General features: G+C 40.3%; 1 protein-coding gene across 5 annotated transcripts; it reads right to left on the bottom strand.

Moving 5' to 3' along the window:
- Nucleotides 4,109-23,021, bottom strand: SLC45A2 (solute carrier family 45 member 2). Of its 5 annotated transcripts, none has more exons than XM_021381217.1 (7): nucleotides 22,130-23,021; nucleotides 20,837-21,013; nucleotides 17,857-17,942; nucleotides 13,363-13,506; nucleotides 12,601-12,724; nucleotides 11,458-11,663; nucleotides 4,109-8,497 (listed from the first exon to the last, which is right to left on the bottom strand). In XM_021381217.1, exons 1-7 carry the CDS (start codon nucleotides 22,566-22,568, stop codon nucleotides 8,273-8,275), a joined length of 1,401 nt encoding a protein of 466 aa, XP_021236892.1. In that variant the 5' UTR covers nucleotides 22,569-23,021; the 3' UTR covers nucleotides 4,109-8,272. The 5 variants fall into 5 exon arrangements, with proteins under 5 accessions (XP_021236892.1, XP_021236890.1, XP_021236889.1 ...); XM_021381215.1 differs by having other exon boundaries at nucleotides 17,626-17,942; nucleotides 20,837-20,932; nucleotides 22,130-23,017; XM_021381214.1 differs by having other exon boundaries at nucleotides 17,626-17,942; nucleotides 22,130-23,016.

Genomic DNA, 23,584 nt, shown 5'->3' on the forward strand with positions numbered 1-23,584 from the left:
AAACAAACAAAAACTAACTGAAGACAGAAAACATTTGTTTTATTGTACAAGTTTTTTGAAACCTTGACCTATACTCTTAGGGAGTGCTAAAAGAAAGTTAAGATGACCCACAGCAGATTATTCACTTTGGGAAACAGCAAAATAAAGTAGTTCATTCAAGTACTAACTCTTTTCCTCACTAATCCATTTATTGTGACAATGAGGTAGTATTTCTCCATGGGATATGTGTTTTTCCTTGCTGAGGCCAACACTCATTGTACAATGATCAAATTAACTGTTCAACACTGAGTTATAGTGCCAATGTTTAACTAAGCTTTCTATTTTTGTTTAGAAGTCATCCATCATGCTGAATAAAACTGAAATCCTGTGGAAAAATGAGTCCTCAGTATATTTATGAAAAAGTCTCTGATAAGCTCAGAAAAAAAATATGAAAATCAAATTCCTTCAACTTCCTTTTCAGTTCAAAGCCTAAAGCTGAGATGATAAAGTTGCTAGCAACTTATATCTACCAACAATTAGTTATGAGTTAAAATGGTAGGGAAATCACATCTGATCAACCTGATAATCCTCTGTGAAGATACCACTGGTTTGGTGGATGAGAGGAAAGCAGCAGATGTGGATTATCTGAACCTAAATAAGGCTTTTGATGCTCTTTCCCATGACACTTCATAAAAATCACAGAGTCATAGGGGTTGGACGGGACTTCTGGAGATCATCTTGCCCTTTCTGAAGACTGGAGTGACTTTGGCTTTCCTCCAGCCTCCTGACACCTCTTCTGTTCTCCATGACCTTTAGCTGATCAAGTATGGATTAGATAAGTGGAAAGTGAGCTGGGTTGAAACTGCCTGAATTGCTGGGCTTAAAGAGTTGTAGTCAGCAGCGTAAGACCACCTGGAGCTCAGTGACCAGAAGGGTACGCGAGGTCAAAACCAAAACCAATCCTGTTGAGGACATTCAGTACTTCCTAAGCACACTCAGGAGGACCTCATCAATATATGTAAATACCTACTGGGGTCACGGGGGTGGAGGAAAAGACAAACCAGGCTTCTCAGTGATATCCAGGGAATGGACAACAGGCAATAGGCACAAATAGAAATTCAGTAAATTTCACTTAAATGTAGGAAAAAAAACTTTTTTTTTTAATGATATGGTCAAGCACTGAGGCAGATTGCCCAAAGAGTTCGGAGTCTCCATCTTCAGATGGAACACGATTGGCCACATTCTTGATCAGCCTATTTTAGCTGACTATGCACTGAGCAGTGGCACTGGACTGAGTGTTCTCCATCAGCAACCCCGAACATGTTGTGATTCTGTGTGGTTCTATGATGGCAAGTAAATTGTGAATACGCAATGACAATTGGAACTTTTGTTCCAATACAACAGTGTATTACTTGACATTTATTCTGAAAAACCTCTAAAAAAATCAGTTTCTGCACTAAAATCCCTTTCCATATTTCAGATAAACTCATATTATGCATTTATAGTGATAACCACTTAGATTTCATTGTTCTCTACTACCACTGTAACAACCGAGAGGGTTAAGAGGAAATATAATCTACTCTTTATTTCATCAAAAGTCATTTCCTACTGAGCTCCAGAACCTTTTTTATAGGTAGTGATACACACATATGGTAGAGTTCTCTTCATGAACTGAAGGAAGCAGAGATCCTACTGCTCTCAGCATGCAGTTGGGGTATCAAATAATTGCTGAACCTGTGCAGCCAACCATAAATAATGAAAGTACCTAGTTTGAACTTAAGATCTGGGGATACATTTTCAGAGATCAAAGAATCATATGATGGCTTGGGTTGGAAGGGAACTTAAAGCACACCCAGTTCCAACACCCTGCTGTGGGCTGGTTGTCACCCGCCAGCTCAGGCTGCTCAGGGCCCCATCCAACCTGGCCTTGAGCACCTCCAGGGATGGGGCACCCACAGCTTCTCTGGGCAAACTGTGCTCAGGACCTCACCACTCTCTGAGTAAACAACTTCTTCCTAACATCTAACCTGTATCTCTGCTCTTTTAATTTAAAACCATTCCCTCTTGTCCTATCAGTATCAGCCTGTGTAAAAAGTAGGTCCCCTCCTACTTGTAAGCTCCCTTTAAGTATTGGAAGGATGCAGTGATGTTTCCCTGGAGCCTTCTCTTCTCCAGCCTGAACAAGCCCAGCTCCCTCAGCCTTTCTTCATAAGAGAGGTACTCCAAACATCTGACCATCTTCATGACCCTCCTCTGGACCCGCTCCAACAGCTCCAATGTCCTTCTTGTGCTGGGGATCCTGATCTGGGTGCAGTACTGCAGTTGGGGCCTCACAAGGGCAGAGCAGAGGAGAAAATCCCCTCCCTCTCACTGCTGCTACCCCTCTGTTGATGCAGCCCAGCTCACTGTTGGCCTTCTGCACTGAAAGTGCACACCTCTGCACACTGCTGGCTTATATCCAGCTTTTCATTCATCAGAACCCCCATCCTTCTCTGTAGGGCTGCTTTCAATGTGCTCTTCTCCCTCTCCACACTCATCTCTGGGATTGTACCAATTGAAATGCAACACTTCACACTTAGCCATGTTGAACCTCATTAGGTTCCCGTGGGCTCAATCCTGTCCAAGTCCCTTTGGATGGCATCCCTTCCTTCTGTCAAATCAACTGCACCACACAGCTTGGTGTCATCAGCTAACTCGCTGGGGGTGCACTCCATCCCACTGTCTCAGATTTAGACTGAAATCTTGGATTTCGAGCACAAAAAATCGAATATTACAAAAGGAATTTAAAGGCGCTGTTCAGAAAGGAAGAACTTCCTTTGATAATCTTCTCTCTCTCAGAGACAACATAGTTTTAACAACTATTTCACTGTCAATGTTTGCAATGTTATAGCAATCTAACAATATTTCTTAAAGGCCTAGCCATTGGGATTAGGTATTGTGTTGGAATATCAGCACTTATTTAAGAAACAATTACTTTAGCTGTCCTTAAAATACCTGGAATCTCATAACTTGCAAATTGTATTTCAAATTGTTATTTTTTGCATGAAAATTAAAACAACAACAACAAAAGACAGTGTTGAAAAAAAAAAACAAACCACAAAATAAATTAGCTGGGATGCATCTGACTTTATACTGTGATCTTCCAGCCATGCAGCTCCAGACTTTGGATCCCAGCTTTTAATAAAAGGTATCACTGCTGGAACCTTTTCCTTTCTTTCATGCCAGTAAGACCTTCTGCTTAAAACTTCCAGTAAAATTTCTGCTGTTTTTCCCTTTGTCCCCAGAACTTAATGATGAGAAAAGTCCTGAAAGCAGAGGTTGCAGAGGGTGATGCTGCCTCTTGTCCTGTTCCTGCTACAAAATGCGCCTTACCTGTTAGGAAATAATACAGCAAAAATTAATCTGCCATCCAATTGGTACAGCTGCACCGCAGGTTTGTCTTGGCATTAGATTTCTAAAGTCTTAATTTTAGCATGAGATACTAAACATCTGGGCGGCTCCTACTGCCACCTGTCCATACAGCAGCATCTTAATTAGCGTTACGCTGCTGGGTTACAGCTAATAGTAAGCAAAATTTTGTTTGTTGTCTACACGCAACGGAAATCTGGACTGGAACAGTGTATCTTTAAAAGGAAAATTTGGAGTACGATAAAACAGAGAGAGACAGGATTTAGGTTAAAAGTAATGCAAGGGAAAGCAGCTCCCGAGCTCTAGAGAAGTGCTATAATGCCATTGCCCACTAGGGGGCAAGCAAGCACTCAGCCTCAGGGAAAGAAAGAAGTACTCGATTCTCAGGATGACAGAAGATACATTCCCTTTCTCCCTTGGAGCATTCTTCGTCTTTGATGATAATTCCTTTCTAAAGCAGTCCTTCCCTCCAGCCCAACACCCCCCTTAATTCTGCAAATAGTTACATAAAGCAACACAGCGCTGTACTCTCTGGTTGGATGTATCTATATGACGTGAAGTCATTACTTTTAATACACAGGTAAAAGAGTAGAAAAGGGCAGATTCTACATTAAACTTTCAAGAAAAAGCTTTATGAAGTACAGCTAATGAATACACCTTGAGAAACTAAACAAGCATACATGAAACTGAATAAAGCATAGAAGAGAACAGAATTGTGAAATGTTTTTCAGAGTTTACTTTTGCACAAGTAGATTCAAACACTGCTTAAATGAACAAAGAAGGAGCAGATAGAGAATGAATGCTGGAAACTTACAGAGAAAAGGATTGTACATAATGTTTGTGCAGTTTTATCATGACATAAATAATTTGAACACATTTTATCACAGATGCTTCCAGCTTCTTCCTGCATGAAGCAACCATTTTTTAGTCCAGAAATATCAAAAGTAATCACTGCCACACCTAGTCACATTGCTTTCTCCCTGTCTTTTGACATACTGCGGGGAATGGTAACAACTTGCCAGTACCAATGCTGAAACTGTGAATTTTACCAAGCAAAGATATTAATGATTCATGATTGAGAAAATGTCACCCACAAGCTCCCTTGTTTGCTAGTTCAGAAGTCAAAGAGTTCTATTGAAATCACTGTGAAAAGATGAAAACAGGGGGAGAAAGAAAGCAACTGTGACATTACTAATACTGTAGTTACTCTGAAAAGAGAAAACTTCCACTAACATTTCAATTAAGTTACAAGCCAGTTCATTAAATGGAAATAAATGACAGGCATTGTTAAGAAAAAGCAAAAGGAAAGAGTTAGGGAGATGGCATACTTGTTTCCTGCCTCATTTCACTAACCACAACTAGTTCTGTTAAAGTGGGAAGGAGGAGGGATTGATTATTGCAAAACATCTGCATCTTCATCTAGATGTATCATTTGCCTAAACAAAACATGGATCTTTATTTGATTGTATGCATATGGAAGCAAAACTACATGAGAAAGATCAGACCCAGTCCTTCTAACTTTGAAAATCATGTTATTGCAATAAAAGCTGATATTAAATGCATAACTGAATATACTGATAAGTCAGTTCAAGTCCTGAACTAATATAGAAAGAGGCAGAAATGTAGAACTTCTTAAATTAATAGCACCACAGTGACGTTCTTCAGTGCCTGTAAAATATTTCAAGTGCTGAAAGAAATACCTGTTTTCTCCCTTCTCGTGAACTAGTAACATTTTAGATTATTTTCAGTGACATCTGAAATGTATTTTTGGCTTCAGAATGAGCACCTTCATACATCTTCAATTTTAAATACTTTTTCAAATTGTACTTTTATGTTGTTTGCTTGCTTCTTGACAAAGACACATTCAGATGGACATTAAATTTAAGTCTTAGAATCATATATAGGAAGAATTTCAAAGAAAAACTGAATCTATTCTGTTGTGAGTTCTATAGATTGTAATTCATTTTAAAAGGAAAGATAATGAGAATGCTGACATGAATGCTTGGAACAGTATTCTCTGAGCAGATTTGTAAAGAAAAGCATTGGTATATAAGTTAACGACATCTCCCTTCTTTTTCCAGGTTCACAATTTTGATGTTGCTACAGATCTCAGTCACTCGGTGGATCTGAATCAATGCCAGCTTTCTCTTCGTATGAAAGTAGAGTTAGCAACAACTATTTGAATTTCTATGTTCTGATAGCACTAAGCCTCAGAGAAAATACTGACGAAGACATAAGTAAGTGTTGTCCTTTTCCCAGCCCCATACTAGAAATTGAGCTTTATATAGTAACCCATCTTCAGCTCTTGGAGTACAGGCCTACATGGCTGCTTTTGAGTCTGGTAATCCTGACCATCTCCACCTTTCCCTGTTTTCAGCCTTGTTCTTCCTTTAAAATTTCCTCCTCCTTGCATATACTGCATCAAGGGAACATAATGATGGCAATAAATGAATTGAGATTAGAACCATCCTTCATATTCTGTCCTTCTCCAGTTTTTTGTCCTGGTTGAGCCCTTGTGTTCCAGTCATCCCAGTACCCACAAAATACCCACAGAATGTTTCGAGCACAGCCCCAGTCCTCACTCTTGCAATCTCTTCTACTCCATGAGTATAACATGAGAGGGATTAATGAAGAACCCCAAGGAAGAAGAAGCCATGAACCACAGGTTTTTCACAAGGCAGGATGAGGGAGCTGTGAAGAAAAGCAAGGTCTGCCATGAACTGAGCCCCATTTGGGGCCTACAGTGGAAATGCAACCACCAAGAAAATGCAGCTGACGCTTCCACAAGGTTGTTATTATATATATTATATATATGTAAATATATATTATACGTAATTTTTATAAGTTTATGCAAGAATAATTGTTTGTCTTTTTTCCTGAGAATAAATGATTCACCCCACTTCTGGGTGAATTCCTGGGTGATTCACCCCACACCCCACAGCACCAAGGCTGAACTTGGTGCACCTGCGCAAAGGCTTCTCTCCCTCAAATCCAACCATTTGTATGTAGTGGTGCCTGTTTACGCCATGTGTGCCTACTCTAACAGCTGATCAACTCTGAGATGATGGTGTTGATCATACATGTGCAACATGTGTTTCAAAAAAACAACAACAACAAAAAAACATAGCTGGCAAGATTTTTTCCCTGTATTGCTGTTCATTAACAATATTGCTTTAGTAGATGTATTCATGGGATATAGCAAATGGGTATGACGATCTCCAGACTCAGTTTTCACAGACACAGGACTTAGAAATATCATTGGAATGAAGTTCAGTACTCAATTAAATACAAATAAGTAGACTTCAGGATTTACGGTAGAAGTTAGAGGGATCCCTGTACATTCATTCATGATAGTCTTTTCAAAATTTAATTAATTTACAGTAGTCTGTAAAGAACAAAAATAAATCAGTCAAAGCTATAGGTATGCATGGAAAATAGAGAAATAAGATACTGTATTAAGTTGAATACTGTAATATTCAATGTCAAGATTTGAGTGGTATATCACCACAAATGCAGTTATTTTTTGGCTGAGTTTATTTTTTCATTTATAAATGAAGTCATGAGGCTAGAGTTCTGAGAGTGAAGAAATGGCAGATGTTTCCTGTAGACGATTGTCCAGGTGCCTAAACACAGATTTGCAGAGCAGCCCTAGGCAGACTTTCATGACAAGCTCAGTCAGGGCTGTCATTTCAATTATACACAAGCAGCAGGATACACTATAAAACAATTACTTTACAGATATACTTTCAAACAATAAGCTTCAATTTTTTTTACACTCCAGCCACCTTCCATACCCAAATAGGATTTTATGGCAGCAGGGAGGTGACTTATCCCCTTTAACAATAGCATGAGGGCTGCTTCAAAAGTAATGCCTTCTATTTTATTGCGTTGGCTCACAACATCAGAGGGGGGGTTGCTGATATGGCACCAGAGGGTGAACCTTCCCACCAATATCCCGTTACATTTAATTGCTGTGCAACAGATGGCAGCAGAGGGGCAGTTTGACAAAATGACATCTGAAATGGAAGTGCAGATGAAGCAAAGGCATGGAACTGTATTCTTCCACGTGAAAAAATAATGGCACCCAGTGACATACATCAACACTTGCTGAATGTTTAGGGAGACCAAACAGGGGATATCAGCACGGTGGTGGGTGGTGTGACAGTGGGTCATCTCCTCTGGCAAATGCAGGCCTTTTTTCATCACTGGCAAAAATACATAGCTAATGGTGGCATTTTGTAGATGAGAATTTGCTCTATCAAATAGTGTTACTGTGCTCTCTGTGTCTGTTGTAGCTTCCATGGAAATAAATAGGAGGCATTACTTTCGGAGTGACCTACATACTAATCATACAACGGGATGGCACATGACTTCTGAAATCTGCTTGATGCTCCTGCAGCTTTTGACCACCAGAAGGAATATCCCCAAAGCTAAGATAACTGAAAAATAAGAGAGAAAAAAAATCCTTGCTCTGTTCATGTTCATTACTTCTTCAATTTATCACATGCTTCATCTATTCACTTCCACAAACTGATAATGAGTTTCCCAGTGATTCCTCATGTCATTGAGGAGATGCTGATGTCAAGAGAGATCTTGATCATCATCAAGATACCACAGGCAGGTGTGTCTTCAAGTGTAATAGTGTGTTCATGCACTGAGGTCAGAAGGGAGGCAGTAATAAAGCAGTCAGAATGGAGAAGCTTTCTACCTGAGGCATTAGGCAACCAATTTCACCAAGTCTTCGCTTTGTGGTTAAGTGATGCTCTGTAATAGCAGCTGCTCCAAGCAGGTAAGAGAGGAGGATGTGCCAGCAGTATCAGCGTGGCAACAGCACCAGTGCTGCTGACCTTCTGGGGGTATTTCCTTCCAATAGTTTCACACAGTCTTACCCCACATATCGAACACAAAAAGCAACAAAACAGCAGCCAATCAGCGCCACCATTGATGCTGAAATCACAGTGACTCCACTGCCAGCAACACTGACCAAGAGCCCTAGGCCCACACCAAGAATGATCTGTGCCAGCTGGACCATGCAGGTGAGGGCAGCACAGTCAATGCCCTTGCCTCTTGCGTGCTCCGTGCCTTGTTCTTTTTGCTGCAGATTCAGGTCCTGGAAATAAGCACAAAACAAGACCCAGAGGACTTAGGCATGGCTCACAAACTGAATCTCACATGTCATGATATCCAGATGCAGCAAAACAGGCCAATAGCTCTCCTCTCCCTTTCTGGTTTTAGTGACTGTCCCGCAGAGGTTACAAAATTCAAACAGAGATTGTTCAAGTGATAATGAGTTTTCCAAATTGTCCTGTTTCCCCTCTCTGCAACTTTTCCCTCTATCCCTTCTCTCAAGGAAAAAAACTGAAACTTGATCAGAAAAAACAACTGTTTCCTTGAAGTTCAGCTCTACTTGAGCTCTGGCAAACTAAAATAAGAAAATTTCACAGGACAGGACACCTTGTGAAGGATATTTTAGCTCCAGCTCTCACAAGGCTGAATCACAGAAGGAGTAATGGAGTGGAAAAAGAATGGAAAAGACCTTCAAGGTTAAATCCAACCATAAGGGGAAGCTCAGGGGGCTATTGAATCATACTATGTCCTACACTTAACAAAAATCATAATTAGTTATAACGGAGCTCTGTGATCTGAAGCTATACTAGATGCTCTGAAGTTATGCCTCAGAGTACATTAAGGAGTTCAGTATTAAAATCTAAATGTGATGTTTTTGTTGCTAAAAAAAAAAATTCTGAAAATGCATGGAGAGACAAATTTCTCCACATGCAGAATACCATTGTTAATGATTTAAATTCAAATTATATACATATTTGAGGCAAAGCCTTTGTTTATAGTATATAAGCATCTCATATAAAACCTCACACCTGGGGAGGTTTGCTGAATATTGAATCAGGTTGTTTAGAGAGAGTGGCGAGCCTCCAACCAGGGAGATCTTCAAAACTGGACTGGACAAGACCATGGACAACCTGCTCACGGTGATCTTCCTTGCACAGAGGTATTGGGCCAGATGATTTCTGGAGGTTCCTTGAAGTCTCAGATGTAATTTTGTGAATCCTTTCCACAAGCACCTATTCTGTTTCGCAGTATAATTACACAATGATAATTACATATTTATTGCTCTTGCTGCTGTTTGGAGAGGTTTGCATTGTAACAGACAGAAAGTTTCCATGCTGTATGCTAGCTGGGCTGCTCTCTCCTAGAATTCAAATGCTCTTGACTGTGATTAGGATGCTGTTTGCAACACCTGTTACACTGCCGTTGAGCTTTTACCACACAAAGCTGAAAAGCAGCAGAAACCAACAGTGCCTTCCTAATCCAGCAGGACTGGAAAATGAATTTGGATCCTAGGGAATGGCAGCATGGAACAGGAATTGAAATGGCAGCAGTTTAAAACCCAGAATATGATTTTGGTACATTGTATACTAAGGGAAAATGTCTGTTCTTTGTTCTAGAATAATGCAGTGTTTTCAATTTGAGAAAATTTTTTTATTACATTTATTTTGTTGGGCTGTGCCCAGTGTTCCTATGTGTCAGCTGTTCCAACCAGAATGATATGAATGCGTAAGTGAATGCAGTTTTGCACTTGATGTTTCCTCTGTACTTTTTCTATCATCTCATACGTTATAGAAGGTCCAAGACAAACCTAATTCTGTTCATGTCAGATCTAACATATGATTATCATTTAACAAATGGCATAGCCAGTACAAGCACTCTTATAAATGACATTTGAAGATATTAGCTTATTATATTTTAAGTCCGTGCACACTTCAGCATATTTTATTTCACTTCTGTTTTGGAACAGGTCTGATTCAGAAACAGGCTGTAATTTTGCCTTTCCTTCCTCTCTCAGATTTGGCTGCCCCAAGGTTTGGATTGTGATCTCACCCATGCACTTCGCAAAATCTTTCTGAAATTCTATATCATCATTGTTCCCTGTTGGAAAAAAACAGGGAAATTAATTGAAAAATGATTAAGCAGATCTATGAAATATTTAATCAGCCTGAAAAATCCTAGTAGGATTCTTTGAGAAATTTAGAGTTTTCTTGTGTTCATCATTCAGGTGGTGGTGTTGAGAAATCATATAGAATAGTAGGACATACTCTCAAGGGCTTAATATAGTCCTGTTTCAACTATATTTTTTATAGCTGGTTTGAACTATTTTTGTTGTATTTCAACATTTTCTTAACTCATTTCTTCAAATGTCACTGGACATACTGAGAATTTATTCCTAAATTCTTCCAATTCTCCTTAATCCTGCTGGTTTCCAGTTTTCTTACTAACTTGCTAGAATGTTTCCATTGAAGACCACAACACGTTACAAGACATCAAGGTCTAGCTGAGCCTAGTAGCATGATATAAGAATGCAGGATTTTCCAGATTCCCTTTGCAGGTAGAATGTGAAGGACCAAAAAGAACCCCAGAAGAATGAGAACATGGAATACAACTTACTACAGAACAACATAAAACTCTTTGTACTTGAATTGAGTATCTTGATCAGCTAACAGTTTGCAGTTGGCCAAAGCTTCTGATAGCCTTAACAGGGTGGCTGTTAACCTCAGGGACTCAGAAGACAGCTCCTCAGCTAACAAACTCGGCCTCCCTGAAGTAACAGCAGCTGCTCACATTGAGCCCAAGCCCTCCCTTTGCTTTCAAAGGGGACATGAAACTCAGTGATTTAGATCTTATTCTCAGGAAGGCAATCCTTGAAGGCAGCACCGGCAGGATATCTGCTAGCAGCTTACAGCCTGAACGGATACCGTGATTGGTCTTGTTTCAGTTGTGATGATAATTCTTCATCTCTGTGTGGGACTATGGAGAGTTTCTGGAGCTGGGATCTTTGCTGAAGGCTGTCATCTAGCTTCAACACAGCTCATAATACCAGTGTTGTTTAATAAAGGCTTGAAGATCTCTATTAACAGAACCTTTCTGTTCATAACACGTCACCATAAATAGTTTGAAATTTATAATTTGAAACCAGTTCATCCCTTCTAGCCATGTTCAGCCAAAATAGACTAAACAGATTCAGACAGATATAAATTTACTCTTCCTTAGACTTACCTCTTCTTCTTTGTGATACTCCGCAATGAGTTGGAATGGCACTGTGTACAATGTGCTGGACATGACTCCAAAAAGCGAACATAGAACCAAAGTGGAATAGACATTGGGAAACAAGCCAATCAATCCAGTGCCTAATCCAAAAAGTAGGTATCCAATGAAATAAAGTCCCTTTAATCCTATGTATGGCAGAAGGACTTTCTGCAGGTCTGTGGAAAGAAAGAGATTGCTGCCAAGAGTTAAACAGAACAAGCAACATTTCATCAGGGAATTCATTTAGGAGTTTTATTTTGTAAGATGCAGTGAAGGGGAAAGTCTTACTGATTTTGAACGTTGCTTCAATTTACTGCAGGTACAAATTTTCTGCAGAATGCTCCATTCTGATACTCTTAACTCTGGCATAACCAAGCTTAGAGAAGTAGTTAACAGCCATTCTGGAAGGACAGCCCCCATGGACAGCTTCAGACATTTCCGCTGTTTGGTTACAATAAGAACATTTGGCATCGACCTCTTTCTGAGCTGAGAGAGATGCTACATAAATGCCTGTAGTTGAGCTTCAAAGGGGATTTCCCTCATACATTTTTAGATGCTCAGTTCAACTCCCAAAATGCTACTAATGTGAGTTTTTGGATAGCAAGCATTTTCTTTGAATCCTGGGTAAGAGCCATGGTAAGATTTATCTAGGGAACTTGCTAGTATATATACACATAATTTTGGAGAACAACGTTCATGTTTTTTGGCAAGAACTTCTATGTAATTATGAAAAAGTTTATTTGTGAGGAATGCAGATGACAAGATGCCGTCAGAGGGGCCTTTGTGAATCTATAGCTACAGGACTGCTAGGTGAAAGAGCATCTCAGAATGATGCCCACAGCATCCATTTTATTCTGGCTTTTAGCTTTAGGATGATTTTCAGAGCTCAGCCAATTCACATGCAGAACGATGCTTTTCTCCCAAAGCGACCCATGCAGTCCAGGCAAGAATTGCTCGTGTTGAAATACAGGTTTCTAACACCGCTGAGAATGTAATACTTGTTAAGATTTTCATGTGAAAAAATAAAAAAAATACAGTTAATTTGGAATTTTGAACAGAAAATAATTTTTTTTTTTCTCAAAACAGAGTTTGAGTACATTCTTGGATACTTACAAGAATAGGCTGAGGATGCAATCGCATTGATGCACAGCCCCCAGCATCCAACCTCCACTCCTCTTCTGTAGGTATGGTAAAGTGTGGAATTATGAGAAGCATAAGGACTGCCCTGGTACACCACCTAAACAGTCCACAAAGATCACAAAAGGCAAGGAATTATTGCACATATATAATATCTCCTGCATGGAAAGATGGGTTAGCACCGGAGAAATCTTTCAAGCAGTGCCCTCTGTGTTGTTCTCCAGATTTCACACCCATTTCTCCCAGACCCTCACGTACCAAGCTCATCCTTGTTTCTTGCCCTCTACTTTTTCCTGGGCTATCTACACTATAGAGAATCATCTGCTAATTTTCTTCATGTTTTTCTCATTTCTCATTCTCCTTCTCCCTCCACTTCTGCCTTCTTGCTTAATCTGCCTTCCCCTAGTTTATCTACAATGATTTTTTTTCAGGCCTACCCCCACACACTCAATTTTTTCCACTCAGTTAATCCCCTATTTGGTCCCCTACCCAGGCAAGCAAAATTCTGTCTTCTATTTCTTTATTTTCTTTAGTTGTTCGTATACACTGAAGGAAACAAAAACTACCTCTTGCTTCTTCCACACAGAGAGAGAAAAAAAAAAACTAAGGCAAGGAAATGTGGAATAGTGGGTGGGAGCTAAAGTAATGTCTTCAAGTTTGTAACAGTATCTTCATTTATTTTTGGTGGAGGAGGACCTGCTATGGGGAAAGAAAAACAAGAGGATTTTACACTTTTACCTGTCCCATGAAATCCGTGAAGAAGAGCATGTTGGACAGGAAAGCCATCCATCCAAAGAGGTGGCTCACACACAGACAACGATAGTGGGATGGCATGCTTAAAAGAGTCTTCAGGAGTGATTTAAGTGTCATCCGCCTTTGAGCCTAAAAGCGAGTATTTAACAATAATATTGTATTATTGGCCTTAAGGCTATAAAATACTGACAGCAAGTGGAGAAGGCCTCAGCATCTTTTCATGCTAAACTTCCAAAGTTTTTTCTGTTTTTCATAGAATGGGTTGGTTGGGTACTGAATGTCCTTCACTACATATTTGATTTGTAGAATCGTTGCCTAATAAAGTCATCTGAAAGACGGAAACTCTCCAAGACCTGGGGTACATCAGTAAAAATGTAGTGGTATTTCCTGCTGTAACGGTAGGATTATTATTTACGAGTACAACCAAAGGAAAAATTTCTGCCAAAACAGATTCAGTGGAGTTTCAAAAACCAAACCAAACTGAACCAATAAGCACCAAAAGTACTTGTTCCTGGAGACAATCAGTTTACCACTGCAGATTTAAAACTGCCATAGAAAAAAAAACAAAACTCAAAAATATTTCCTCAGAATTAAAATATATCAGTTGCAGACTAATGCAGTTTTTATACTTTGTTCCCATTCCCTACTATGTGCTGTGTTCCATCTCTTCTGGTATACAATTGCAATGAAATTTTCACTACGTACTGTCTCCTCCCTCAAAAAGCGGAGAGAGACAGTGATATGTAACAGGAGAAGAATCACCCAAAACAGGAGATGCAGCCAAAGCTCTAATGTTCAGAGAACATAAGGACCAGCATCTGAACACCCCCAGTCTCATGGGAGAAACAACACATTTCAAAATCAAAACATGATGGGTATAGGTTAAAAAAATTCTGACTGGGAAAAAAATTCTGACCATCTTCAATGCTCCACTTTATCTCCTTCTTTTCATCTGAGCCTTATGCTCAAAACCTCAGTCTCTTTTTCACTCGCATTCATCAGTGCCACATTTTTAGCTGGGCTGGAATTGTTTTCTTCAGAGTGTCTCGTATGATACTGTTTTGGTTCTAGAAGAAGAATAACGTTGATATAAAACATAGTATTTATAGTTGCTGCCAAGCAGTGTTGTACAAAGCCAAGGCCATTCACAGCAAAGGGCCCAAGGAGCTGGGTGGGAGCAGAATTAGGACAGCTAAATTAAACTGGTCAAGGGGATATTCCATACATAAGATCATATGGAAGGAGTTTTGAAGGGAGTTGGAGAGTTCGTCTCACTCTCTTCCACTGTCAGGGGGCTAACCAGGCCTCAGTTGGGAGGTGATGAGAAATTGCTTGTGCATGACTTGTTATGTACATTCATATACATACATACTTGACATCATTATTATCCTTTTCCTTTTCTCTATCGTAGTAAATAATTTTATCTCAACCCATGAGTTCTGCTTTGTTTTCTTTCCTTTTCACTCACCCCCTTCCCACTGGGAAGGAGTGGAGTGAGCGAATGACTGTGCAGTGCTTGGCCATCTGCTGGGTTAAACCGCAACAATCAGCTCACTGGTATCACTTGATTTTTCCCAGTACATCATTGCTTTCCTTCAGTGTTCTAGTTACCTTTCACAGCTGTGCCTTCTTTTGAACTAGGCTATGCTTCAAGGTGCTTTTTGAATAATCACTACATATGAAGTTTGAAAATACTCCAGTGAGAGGATTTTAATCCTCATAGGACTAATCCAAATTAATCCAAAATTCAAGTTGCAGACTTTTACCTTGAACTGCACATAGTGTAAAACCCTTGGAATTTCTCTTGGCACCACTGTCTCTTTTAACTGTGTTTTAAACAGAGAAAATGTTCAATTCTACTACAGTAATACAAAATAAAAAAGCAATCCTATACTGACTTATCAGTTTTATTTCAAAGATAATCACTATTTTTTGACTTAGCTTATGTAATGTATTCAACTCTTCCACAGAGTTATTTAAAATAGCCTTTCTAATCAAAGTATTAAGAAAATGTTAGGGAACTACAAAGAGCACTGTTGTAATTACAAATGATAATTTGACATCTAGAGAGGAATGCTAGCTCTCTATTTAGATATTTTAGAAAGCGGAAATGGAAAGAAGTGTTTAATGTGTGCATTTGATACTTAACAGCAAACACATTCTGCACTACTAGTTTTAAACAAAGTTCTGAAGTCTGTCTCTGTTTAAGTGGCTTATCCTTCAAAAAATTCACAATACCCAACCCATTTCCCTATAAAATCACAACTTAAAGCCTAAGATGATTCTTAGGGATAGTGAGGAAGCCATAGTACATGTTTTACAGCAGTAGATCCTCAGTAACTTTTCACCAAATCAAACAACAAAAGTAGAATAACTCTGGATTTCTATTCATACTGTAAGAGATCAAATCTCATTAATAATCATGGAAGCTATTAGTATGTAAGAGCATATTCCTTAATTTAGAAGAAATAGGGCCAGGGTGCCTGCAGTCAAAAAAAAAGAGACACGGAAAAAACAAGAAACAGAACCATTTCTTCAAGGAAGCAATTACAGTAATGAATGAACTTGGAAAACATGTGCCACAAGAGACAGAACATTTTGGTGGTCAGAGCGTCTAGAATCTGTCCAAGCCTGGACACATCAAAGGAACATGAGACAGATCAAAGCTCAGCAAACCTCTGACAGGCTGTTCAAATGAAAACCTAGAAAGGAGGGCAATTGCACAAGCTGGCCCACAGTGCACGCCAGAGCTGTACCTTGGGCATCAGATGTTACTGATTCACTGGGATTCTTGCCAAGCCAGAGGCTACCCCAATACACCCCCTGCTTCCCTGGCTTCCTGCAAGGAATTCTCCCTGCAGGGGAAACGGCTCTTTTTCATTCACTTCCCCTTATTTCAGAGCCCATGCTGGCCAGTCAGTACCACTAAGCATCTCTGGCAATTCAGAGGACACTCAGAGTGAGCAGAGTCGGTGAAGGTTACTGTGCCCCAAGCTAGGTGGGCAAACAGGAAGCACATTGCAACGTGCCAGTCATACTTTGCTAACAAACTGCTGTTCTGCTCACTGTGCATCTCATAGTCCCATCAGTCAGTGTTCATCTTCTGTTCTAGCCTTCTGTAGTGTCTGGTGTGATGATATGCTTGTTTGGTTTACAAATAAATGCTATTAGAATACAAATGATAAATAGCAAAAGATAATAAATCAATTATAATGGTAGCTTAAACTTTAGTTTAGGTTTCCATCATATCTAACTTAACCACCTGAACATTCTTGGTCATTTTTAGCTGATTTCCCAACACTTGTGTCAGGGATATATATCCAATAATGCTAAGAGATAAGAAGTGAAATTAAAGCAACAGATGAGTGTTCCATTATTCATTGCTACACTTGGAGCCAGACATATGTATTAGCCTTTGTGTGAATAGGATATCATGAAAGTGCAATGAGGATTCCTGTTGATGACTCTTAGTGGTGAAAACCACTATCTGTTCCTAAGACTATTCTTCAGATATCTCTCCAGATATTTTTCAGGTAGATTCATTTTTTTCCCAGCTGCTTTAGATTGCAGCAAACTCTCATAAGATCTAAGAATAAACTGCTGATTACTTGAATTACAAGTTTCTCTCTCCTATCTGAAGTTCTGCCAAAGGCGCAGCCACAGCAACACTTCAAAATAAAATTAAAACCCCAGAAGTGAGGTAGCATTGTTGCTTAAGCAATTTCGGACAAACCAGTATCATCAATAAATCCTCGGTGAAACACTGAGCAGCAGCCAGTGGACCATAGAACAAATACTTCCATGTACTACATGTATTAGTGTGTTGATTTCAATGGGAGTTACAGACTTACATCAAATATTAATGGTCTGTAGCTCCTGTCCACAATGTGACATTAATTCTACAAGGACTAACAGAGAAATTGCATCCTCTTAACAAAATTCAGATGGATAGGGTATGAAGAAACTGACACAGTACCAAACTGTATTTGGCTCTCCCTCAACCCTGCCAAAGCACCGGGACAAGTCTGTTTCTGTCCCTCTTGCTGGAAGTACTTCGTAAATAACCAGAGAGAAAAGAAAGGCAGCTTTCATCTGACCCCGTACCCAGGTCAGAAGAAGAAAGAATCCGGGGGATTCTTTTTCTGAGTACTTGTGTGAAAGGGCTCTATTTCAATTAGCCAACAATAGCTAACTGAATGGTCCCCAATGATGAAATGATATGGATTATAAAATTGTCTCTGTTCTTACCTCTGTACACGATGTGTCAGTACCTTTCTTTGGCTTACTCGTAGCATTTAAGTCAGTACATGCAAAGTATCCATTCTTGATTTCTGCTATGGAGCTGTACTTATAGGGCTCTGTCACTTCCAACAAAAGCTTTCTCTCTTCGTTGCCATATCTGAGTGGGACTTCAGGAATACTGCGTAGATGTACAATAAGGCAGATGAGGAAAACCAAGGCTGACAAGAGGAAAATCACCTGGAATTCTGATGTCAAGGAATATCCTAGTACAGTTTCACCCCAATCCACAGCACCTGTCAGGTAACCCAGCGCTCCTCCTAAGCCTACAGGGGGAAAAGAAGGGGAAAAAAATCTACTGGCATTTATAAAATAAATAAACAGTGCACAACACTCTCATCGTGTGATCCCCTCTAGAAATGACTGAATAATCACTCCTCAGATATCAGGATATTCAATTCTCAGATAACAGCATATATAAGAAAAATCAGAAGAAACTGGAACTCTGAGCTAATCACACATGCAAGCAGTTATCAAAATATGAAACAAGATATCCTCAGGTCTGGAGATATCAAAAAAGATCTCAACGTATAGCAACATGGGACTCCTCTTTTCCAGCCAATACTCTGCATGACTCAGAAATACATCCTTAAGACTGCCTTTTCTCTGAAACACTGAATAATATGAAATAAAATTCTGCTGGAATATGCTTTTTAAAACTTCGTGGAACAAACAATTTTTCTATTATATCAAGCAGAGTTTGTAAATTGTACCTTACATAGCTGGCTCTAGACAGAAATACTGCTTCTACGTGATTTCTCTTTTAAAAAGGAAATAAAATAAAAACCAGTGTTTTGTAAACACCAAAATCCACGTATCTGTCCACTAGGAAAGGAAAATGAAATGGAGTGCATGCAAATATGAAATTCCTTTTGCTGATTTTCCCCATTTAATAAAAGCTAACATTCCCATTTTGCCTTTTACTTTATCATATGTCTCAGAGTTAATAAAAGAAGAATTCATCCTTTTTTTTTTTTTTTTTTTTAACAATTTCTTCCTTTGCTGACAGTGCACACTGTTTGAGAAGCACAAGGAAGCATACACTGCTGCATTCAGCACTTGGCTCTGGTAGAGAAAGCGTTTGTCCAGTCCTGCCCTTCCTGGTATCCAGGTGGCTTGGCAGGATGATGGAGCATTTGAAGGATTTGGAAGTATTTCTATCCTTCTACTTAGGAGACTGAAGACAATGTGTTGTGGAACCATTCTGTTGAACAAGAAGTAATAGAAATAGCAAGATCTATATTTGCCTCACCTAAAAACCACAGTATTGTAATTCCAGTCTGGGTTTTCTGCACTTATTTTCCTCTTATGTGTGATTACAGCCCTGCTTTGTTATATCACACTGAATCCTACAGGTCCTGTATCACTGCTTGTTTTAATGAAGAACAATTAAGCTGTTAATATCTTTTGGAAGAAAACCTACACTCAGTGTTTGCTCAGTGGTTTGTGTTTGATGCTTGAGGACTTTTTTGCATACTGTTTTGACTAAAAGTAATCATGACACTGGAATGCACAATCTGCAGGTTGTGTTGGATATGTACCACATATCTTTTTCTTGTTTAAGTGTTATAACCACAATCCGTCCAGCTTCACGTTTAGACTTTAAAAACAGAGAAGACAAATTGAAGAGCAAAGTCTTGAGGATGTTTAATATAAAAAGAAGGAATTAAATAGAGGAAAAGAAATAACTCAATACACAAAACAGAAGCTAGAAATAATGAGGAAGGAAGGATGCCTTTTGTGTCTGATAGGGATAGAAAAAGTAGTGACAAATGTCAGCTGTAGAGAATGGATAGTGTGATTAAATTTGGCGGAATGCAGTTTAAAAGCGAGGCCAGTGGAATGCTGGAACAGGCTTCTCTGAGAGGGCTGCACGACCACTGTCAAGGGCAGACTTGAAAACTAGAAACATGTAGATGTGCCACTGAGGGACGTGGTTAATGGGCATGGTGTGGATGGGTTTTGGAAATCAAAACTTTTTAATAGGAATAACAGTAAGCAGAGTTCTGCTGCAGACAAGAATATACTTACCATATATTCTTATACGCTTATATATCGCTCCTCGTTCTGTCCAAGCAAGTGATTAGAAAATTTTTTGTCTATTTCTAAAGGCTAAAACTCATTTCAACCCCACTTGGCCTTCAGGTTCCCCTAGAATCTATGCCCAGGTTCCAGGATGCAGCTATTTCAAATATCCAAAATGCCCACTGTCAATACTACTGTGTAGTAGAGGGGCAGCTGAGGGCCATGGGTGTGCTGGGCCTGGGGCAGAGAAGGCTGAGCGGAGGCCTCATGGCGACTGCAGCTCCTCACAGGGAGCGGAGGGCACCGCTGATCACTGCCACTGAGCCCATGTGCTTCTGTTCTTGCTACAGCTCAGCTGCCACGAAAATGTGCATCGGCACAGTCTGCATGACTTATCTTGTCTGCTTTTTGTGTAGTGCTGTCACAGTGACCGGTCCCAGACACAGCCGGGAGATCTTCCTGAGCCACATAACAGGTATGCAGCTTTATGTGCATTCCTTGTGTTTTTTCTCAATACAGGGCAAAGCCTTCTGTTCTGTGCGAACTGTTTCCCTCTGTAACTCAGCAACATTATAAATGTCCAAAGGCAAACAAATGAAGCTCAAGCTGGGACTAAACCACTTGGTCTTATTTTGTGGAAGTTGTGATGCTATAAATGTTACATAGAACTTCCATTTCTATACTGGAAGGCAGCATATGTTGGAGCACTGCTGAAGAACGGGTGCCAGCTGCACTGCTGAGTACTTGTTCTGTCATGTGCTGAGTAAAAGGGTTATTTATTTGTAAGTGCTATGGCAAGAAAACTAGTTACTTCCCCTAATTTTTACTTCAGCAAAAAATCAGAGTAAACTGAACAAATGCCGCTTCATTTTAAAAACTGTTCATTGTTCTTAACTGAGCCATGGCTATAGTGCTGTAAATGCTAACGCCTGCAGCCTCCTGCAGCAGAGCTCTTGCAGCAGCAACCATAAGCTGCAGTTCTCTGTAGCAGTGAAAACCCAGCAACAACAGACCCGTGACTGAAACACAGAATCAGATGATCAGTTCATTCAAGATTAGTACACAGTGATTACAAAATCCATGCAATTCCCTTCCCCTCCCTTCAAATAGGAAGGAAAAGAAAGGATCTGAGTACCTGTAAAGAGGGCATGGTAATGCAGACCCTTCTCTTTATCCTGATGAGAGCAGACATCAAATAAATATGCTTTGATGGGGCCATCAATAAAGTCAGCTGCAAAATCAAAAAGCACTACTCCCAGCATGGTAATGACTATTGCCCATGTCTGCTGCTTGTCTCTCTCACTGATGAAAGCTACAAAACAAAAAAAACTCTCATTCTGACAGCAATAGTGCTATGTTTTGCAAAACCTCATTTTATCTTACCAGATTCCTCCAAGTCTAAACAATGCTTAGTTTTGCATGAGGAACCAGAGATACCAGATTGACATCTGAGAAGTGGAGTAACTGGGTTTTGAGTCCGTGCAGCACTGAGCTGTGCTACGCTCACGTCGAGCCCTGGGTCAGCAGAAGCTCTGAGTATTCCCAGCTCCACAGTCAAAAGCATCATTCGCCTTTCCCTACTTCTTTTTGCACTTCCACTGCATGTTCTGGTAGCCTAAAACACATGTCATTTGGAGTACATTTTTGTTCTATTCCATTTGTCCCACCCTTCCACAGTTTTAGGCAATCAGGATTGGCCTAATATCTATTCCTGGCTAAATGAATACAAACACATACAACAGCAATGATATCCAGGAACAGAGAACAAATCAATCCGTGAAAACACACTCCTCCCCCTGAGGAGGAGTCGCCAGTCACAACGACAGCAGCAACTTTCCACCAAGTCTTATGAGAAGTTACATCTCAAGCTGAACTAGAACAGCATCTAGGGATGTCACTCCTATTGGATTTGCATGTTCCAGGTGCATTGTTTCCATGGAATTGTGACTGCTATCATTCATCAGCATGACACATTCCTGAGTAAAGCCAGTGCTGCAATAATTAAAGATATATGTTTCGAATATCTACTCATGCAAAATAGGAACAAACACAGATTAAGTTAGGATCTGTACTACACCATACGAACAACACCAATGATTTAACTTAAGAAGGCAAATTTTAGCTCTCAAATACATCTCTGTGCCTAAGCAGTGCCTTATTATATGAACTGATCAGGCAGCCAGGTCAACATATAATACTGCAATCACACACATGAACTACTGAACACTATGTACAGGATACATAACACGCAGCATTATGACTGAATGTAAATAGATTGCAGTGTTCCTAAGCTCCTTCAGTGCAGCTCAGTAGCGTGATCCCCAATTTTAATACACCCTTTTAACAGAGAAAAAAGGAACCCCGTTTTTCTGATTCAAAACACTAGGATGAGTTTTGTCTGTCAGCACAGTGCGTTCCCCTCACTTACCTGAGATCATCTCGTCCCCATTGAGGTACAAAGCCATGCCTACCAGCATTATGATGCCTAGACCCAGAATGTAAGGTCGCCTCCTGCCCCAGGTGCAGGCGCAGTGATCACTGGCGGAACCTACCACGGGCTGCAGCACGAAGCCCAGGATGGGGCTGATGAGCCACACCAGGCTGTACAGGTTCTTGGGCAGCCCTACACTGAGCAGCACCGGCGTGACAAAGGCAGCCTCCACAGCATAGCAGAACTCCCGCCCGAACATCGCCATGCTGTGCATGATTAGCCTTCCCGTTGCTCGCTGCTTGGGCACCAGCACTCCGGTCCTTGCCATGGAGGGCTGTGCAGCCTTCTCCTTCTCTCCTGTGTTGTCCATGTCTGCCTTGGCCACCTCAGAAGGGGGTGGAGGAGACCCCTGGAAGCTCTGCTCCGTTAAGGTCATTGCTCTGGCTATGCGCAGCGCTCGGGCAGGTCAGTGCTGCCTGGTCTGGCTGACATGGAGCCCTGATCATATGCCGGGTGCAATCGCTCTGTTCTGGGGGAGGGACTCGCATACTTTCATGGCTCTGCGATCACAAGTTATGAAGGAAGGGGGCGGGGAAGCCTGTGTTAACATTAGTAGTTCTGCGCTCTGGGGCGTCTGCAGAGCTCCCAACTATACCACACTAAAGCATTACTGTTGCAGCACAAAACACGCCTACAATGGGAACATGCATCACATGGGAGAGGCGCAGGATTAGCCTGATACAAAGCCATTCCTCTTGCTGCTGCAAGACTGTGGTGACACCAAGAATCTAGAGCCCTCATCTTTTCATTCAGTAAGAGTGCTGACCTGCTGATCCAAAAGGCAGGCAGGGAAATCAATAGTCAAACGTCCAGAAAAGAATTTCAATGAACGTGAATAAGTAGACCTAACCGTTGTTCTACAGTGTCAGTAACAGATAAAAAGCTTGACAGAATTCTATCAAACTGCAGCTGGTGAATATTTTTTGTATCTGTTCCATGCCGCTTTCAGTACAACTGATTATTTTCTTCATTTCTGAAAAACAAGTGGTATCAGGATCAGTTAAGGTTTTTTGGTTTTTTTTTTTTTTTTTTGGAAGTCTTACTGGGCACGCATATATTTGGAAAGCAAACAGAAGTCTTTCAAAGGAATCTACAGCAACACACCAAAAACCCCACCCCTTCCAGGTTAGCTACCTGACTAAGGTAGCTAAAGTTAATGGTGGTTTTTATATCAACATTGTCAAATTTTGGGTCAAAACCTAAGAGTGCTGAAGATTAGGCTTGGCTATATTTATTCTGCCCCAATACAATCAGATGCATATGACACTAAGCAAATTGGCAGATCTTAGTGTGGAGCAAGGAATTGGATTTGATGATCATTGTGGGTCCCTTCTGACTCAGGATATACTATGGCTCTGTGATAATGCAATGGTATATAATAATCTAAGTAAT

This window comes from Numida meleagris, chromosome Z, assembly GCF_002078875.1.
Source record: "Numida meleagris isolate 19003 breed g44 Domestic line chromosome Z, NumMel1.0, whole genome shotgun sequence".
NCBI classification, from domain to species: domain Eukaryota; kingdom Metazoa; phylum Chordata; class Aves; order Galliformes; family Numididae; genus Numida; species Numida meleagris.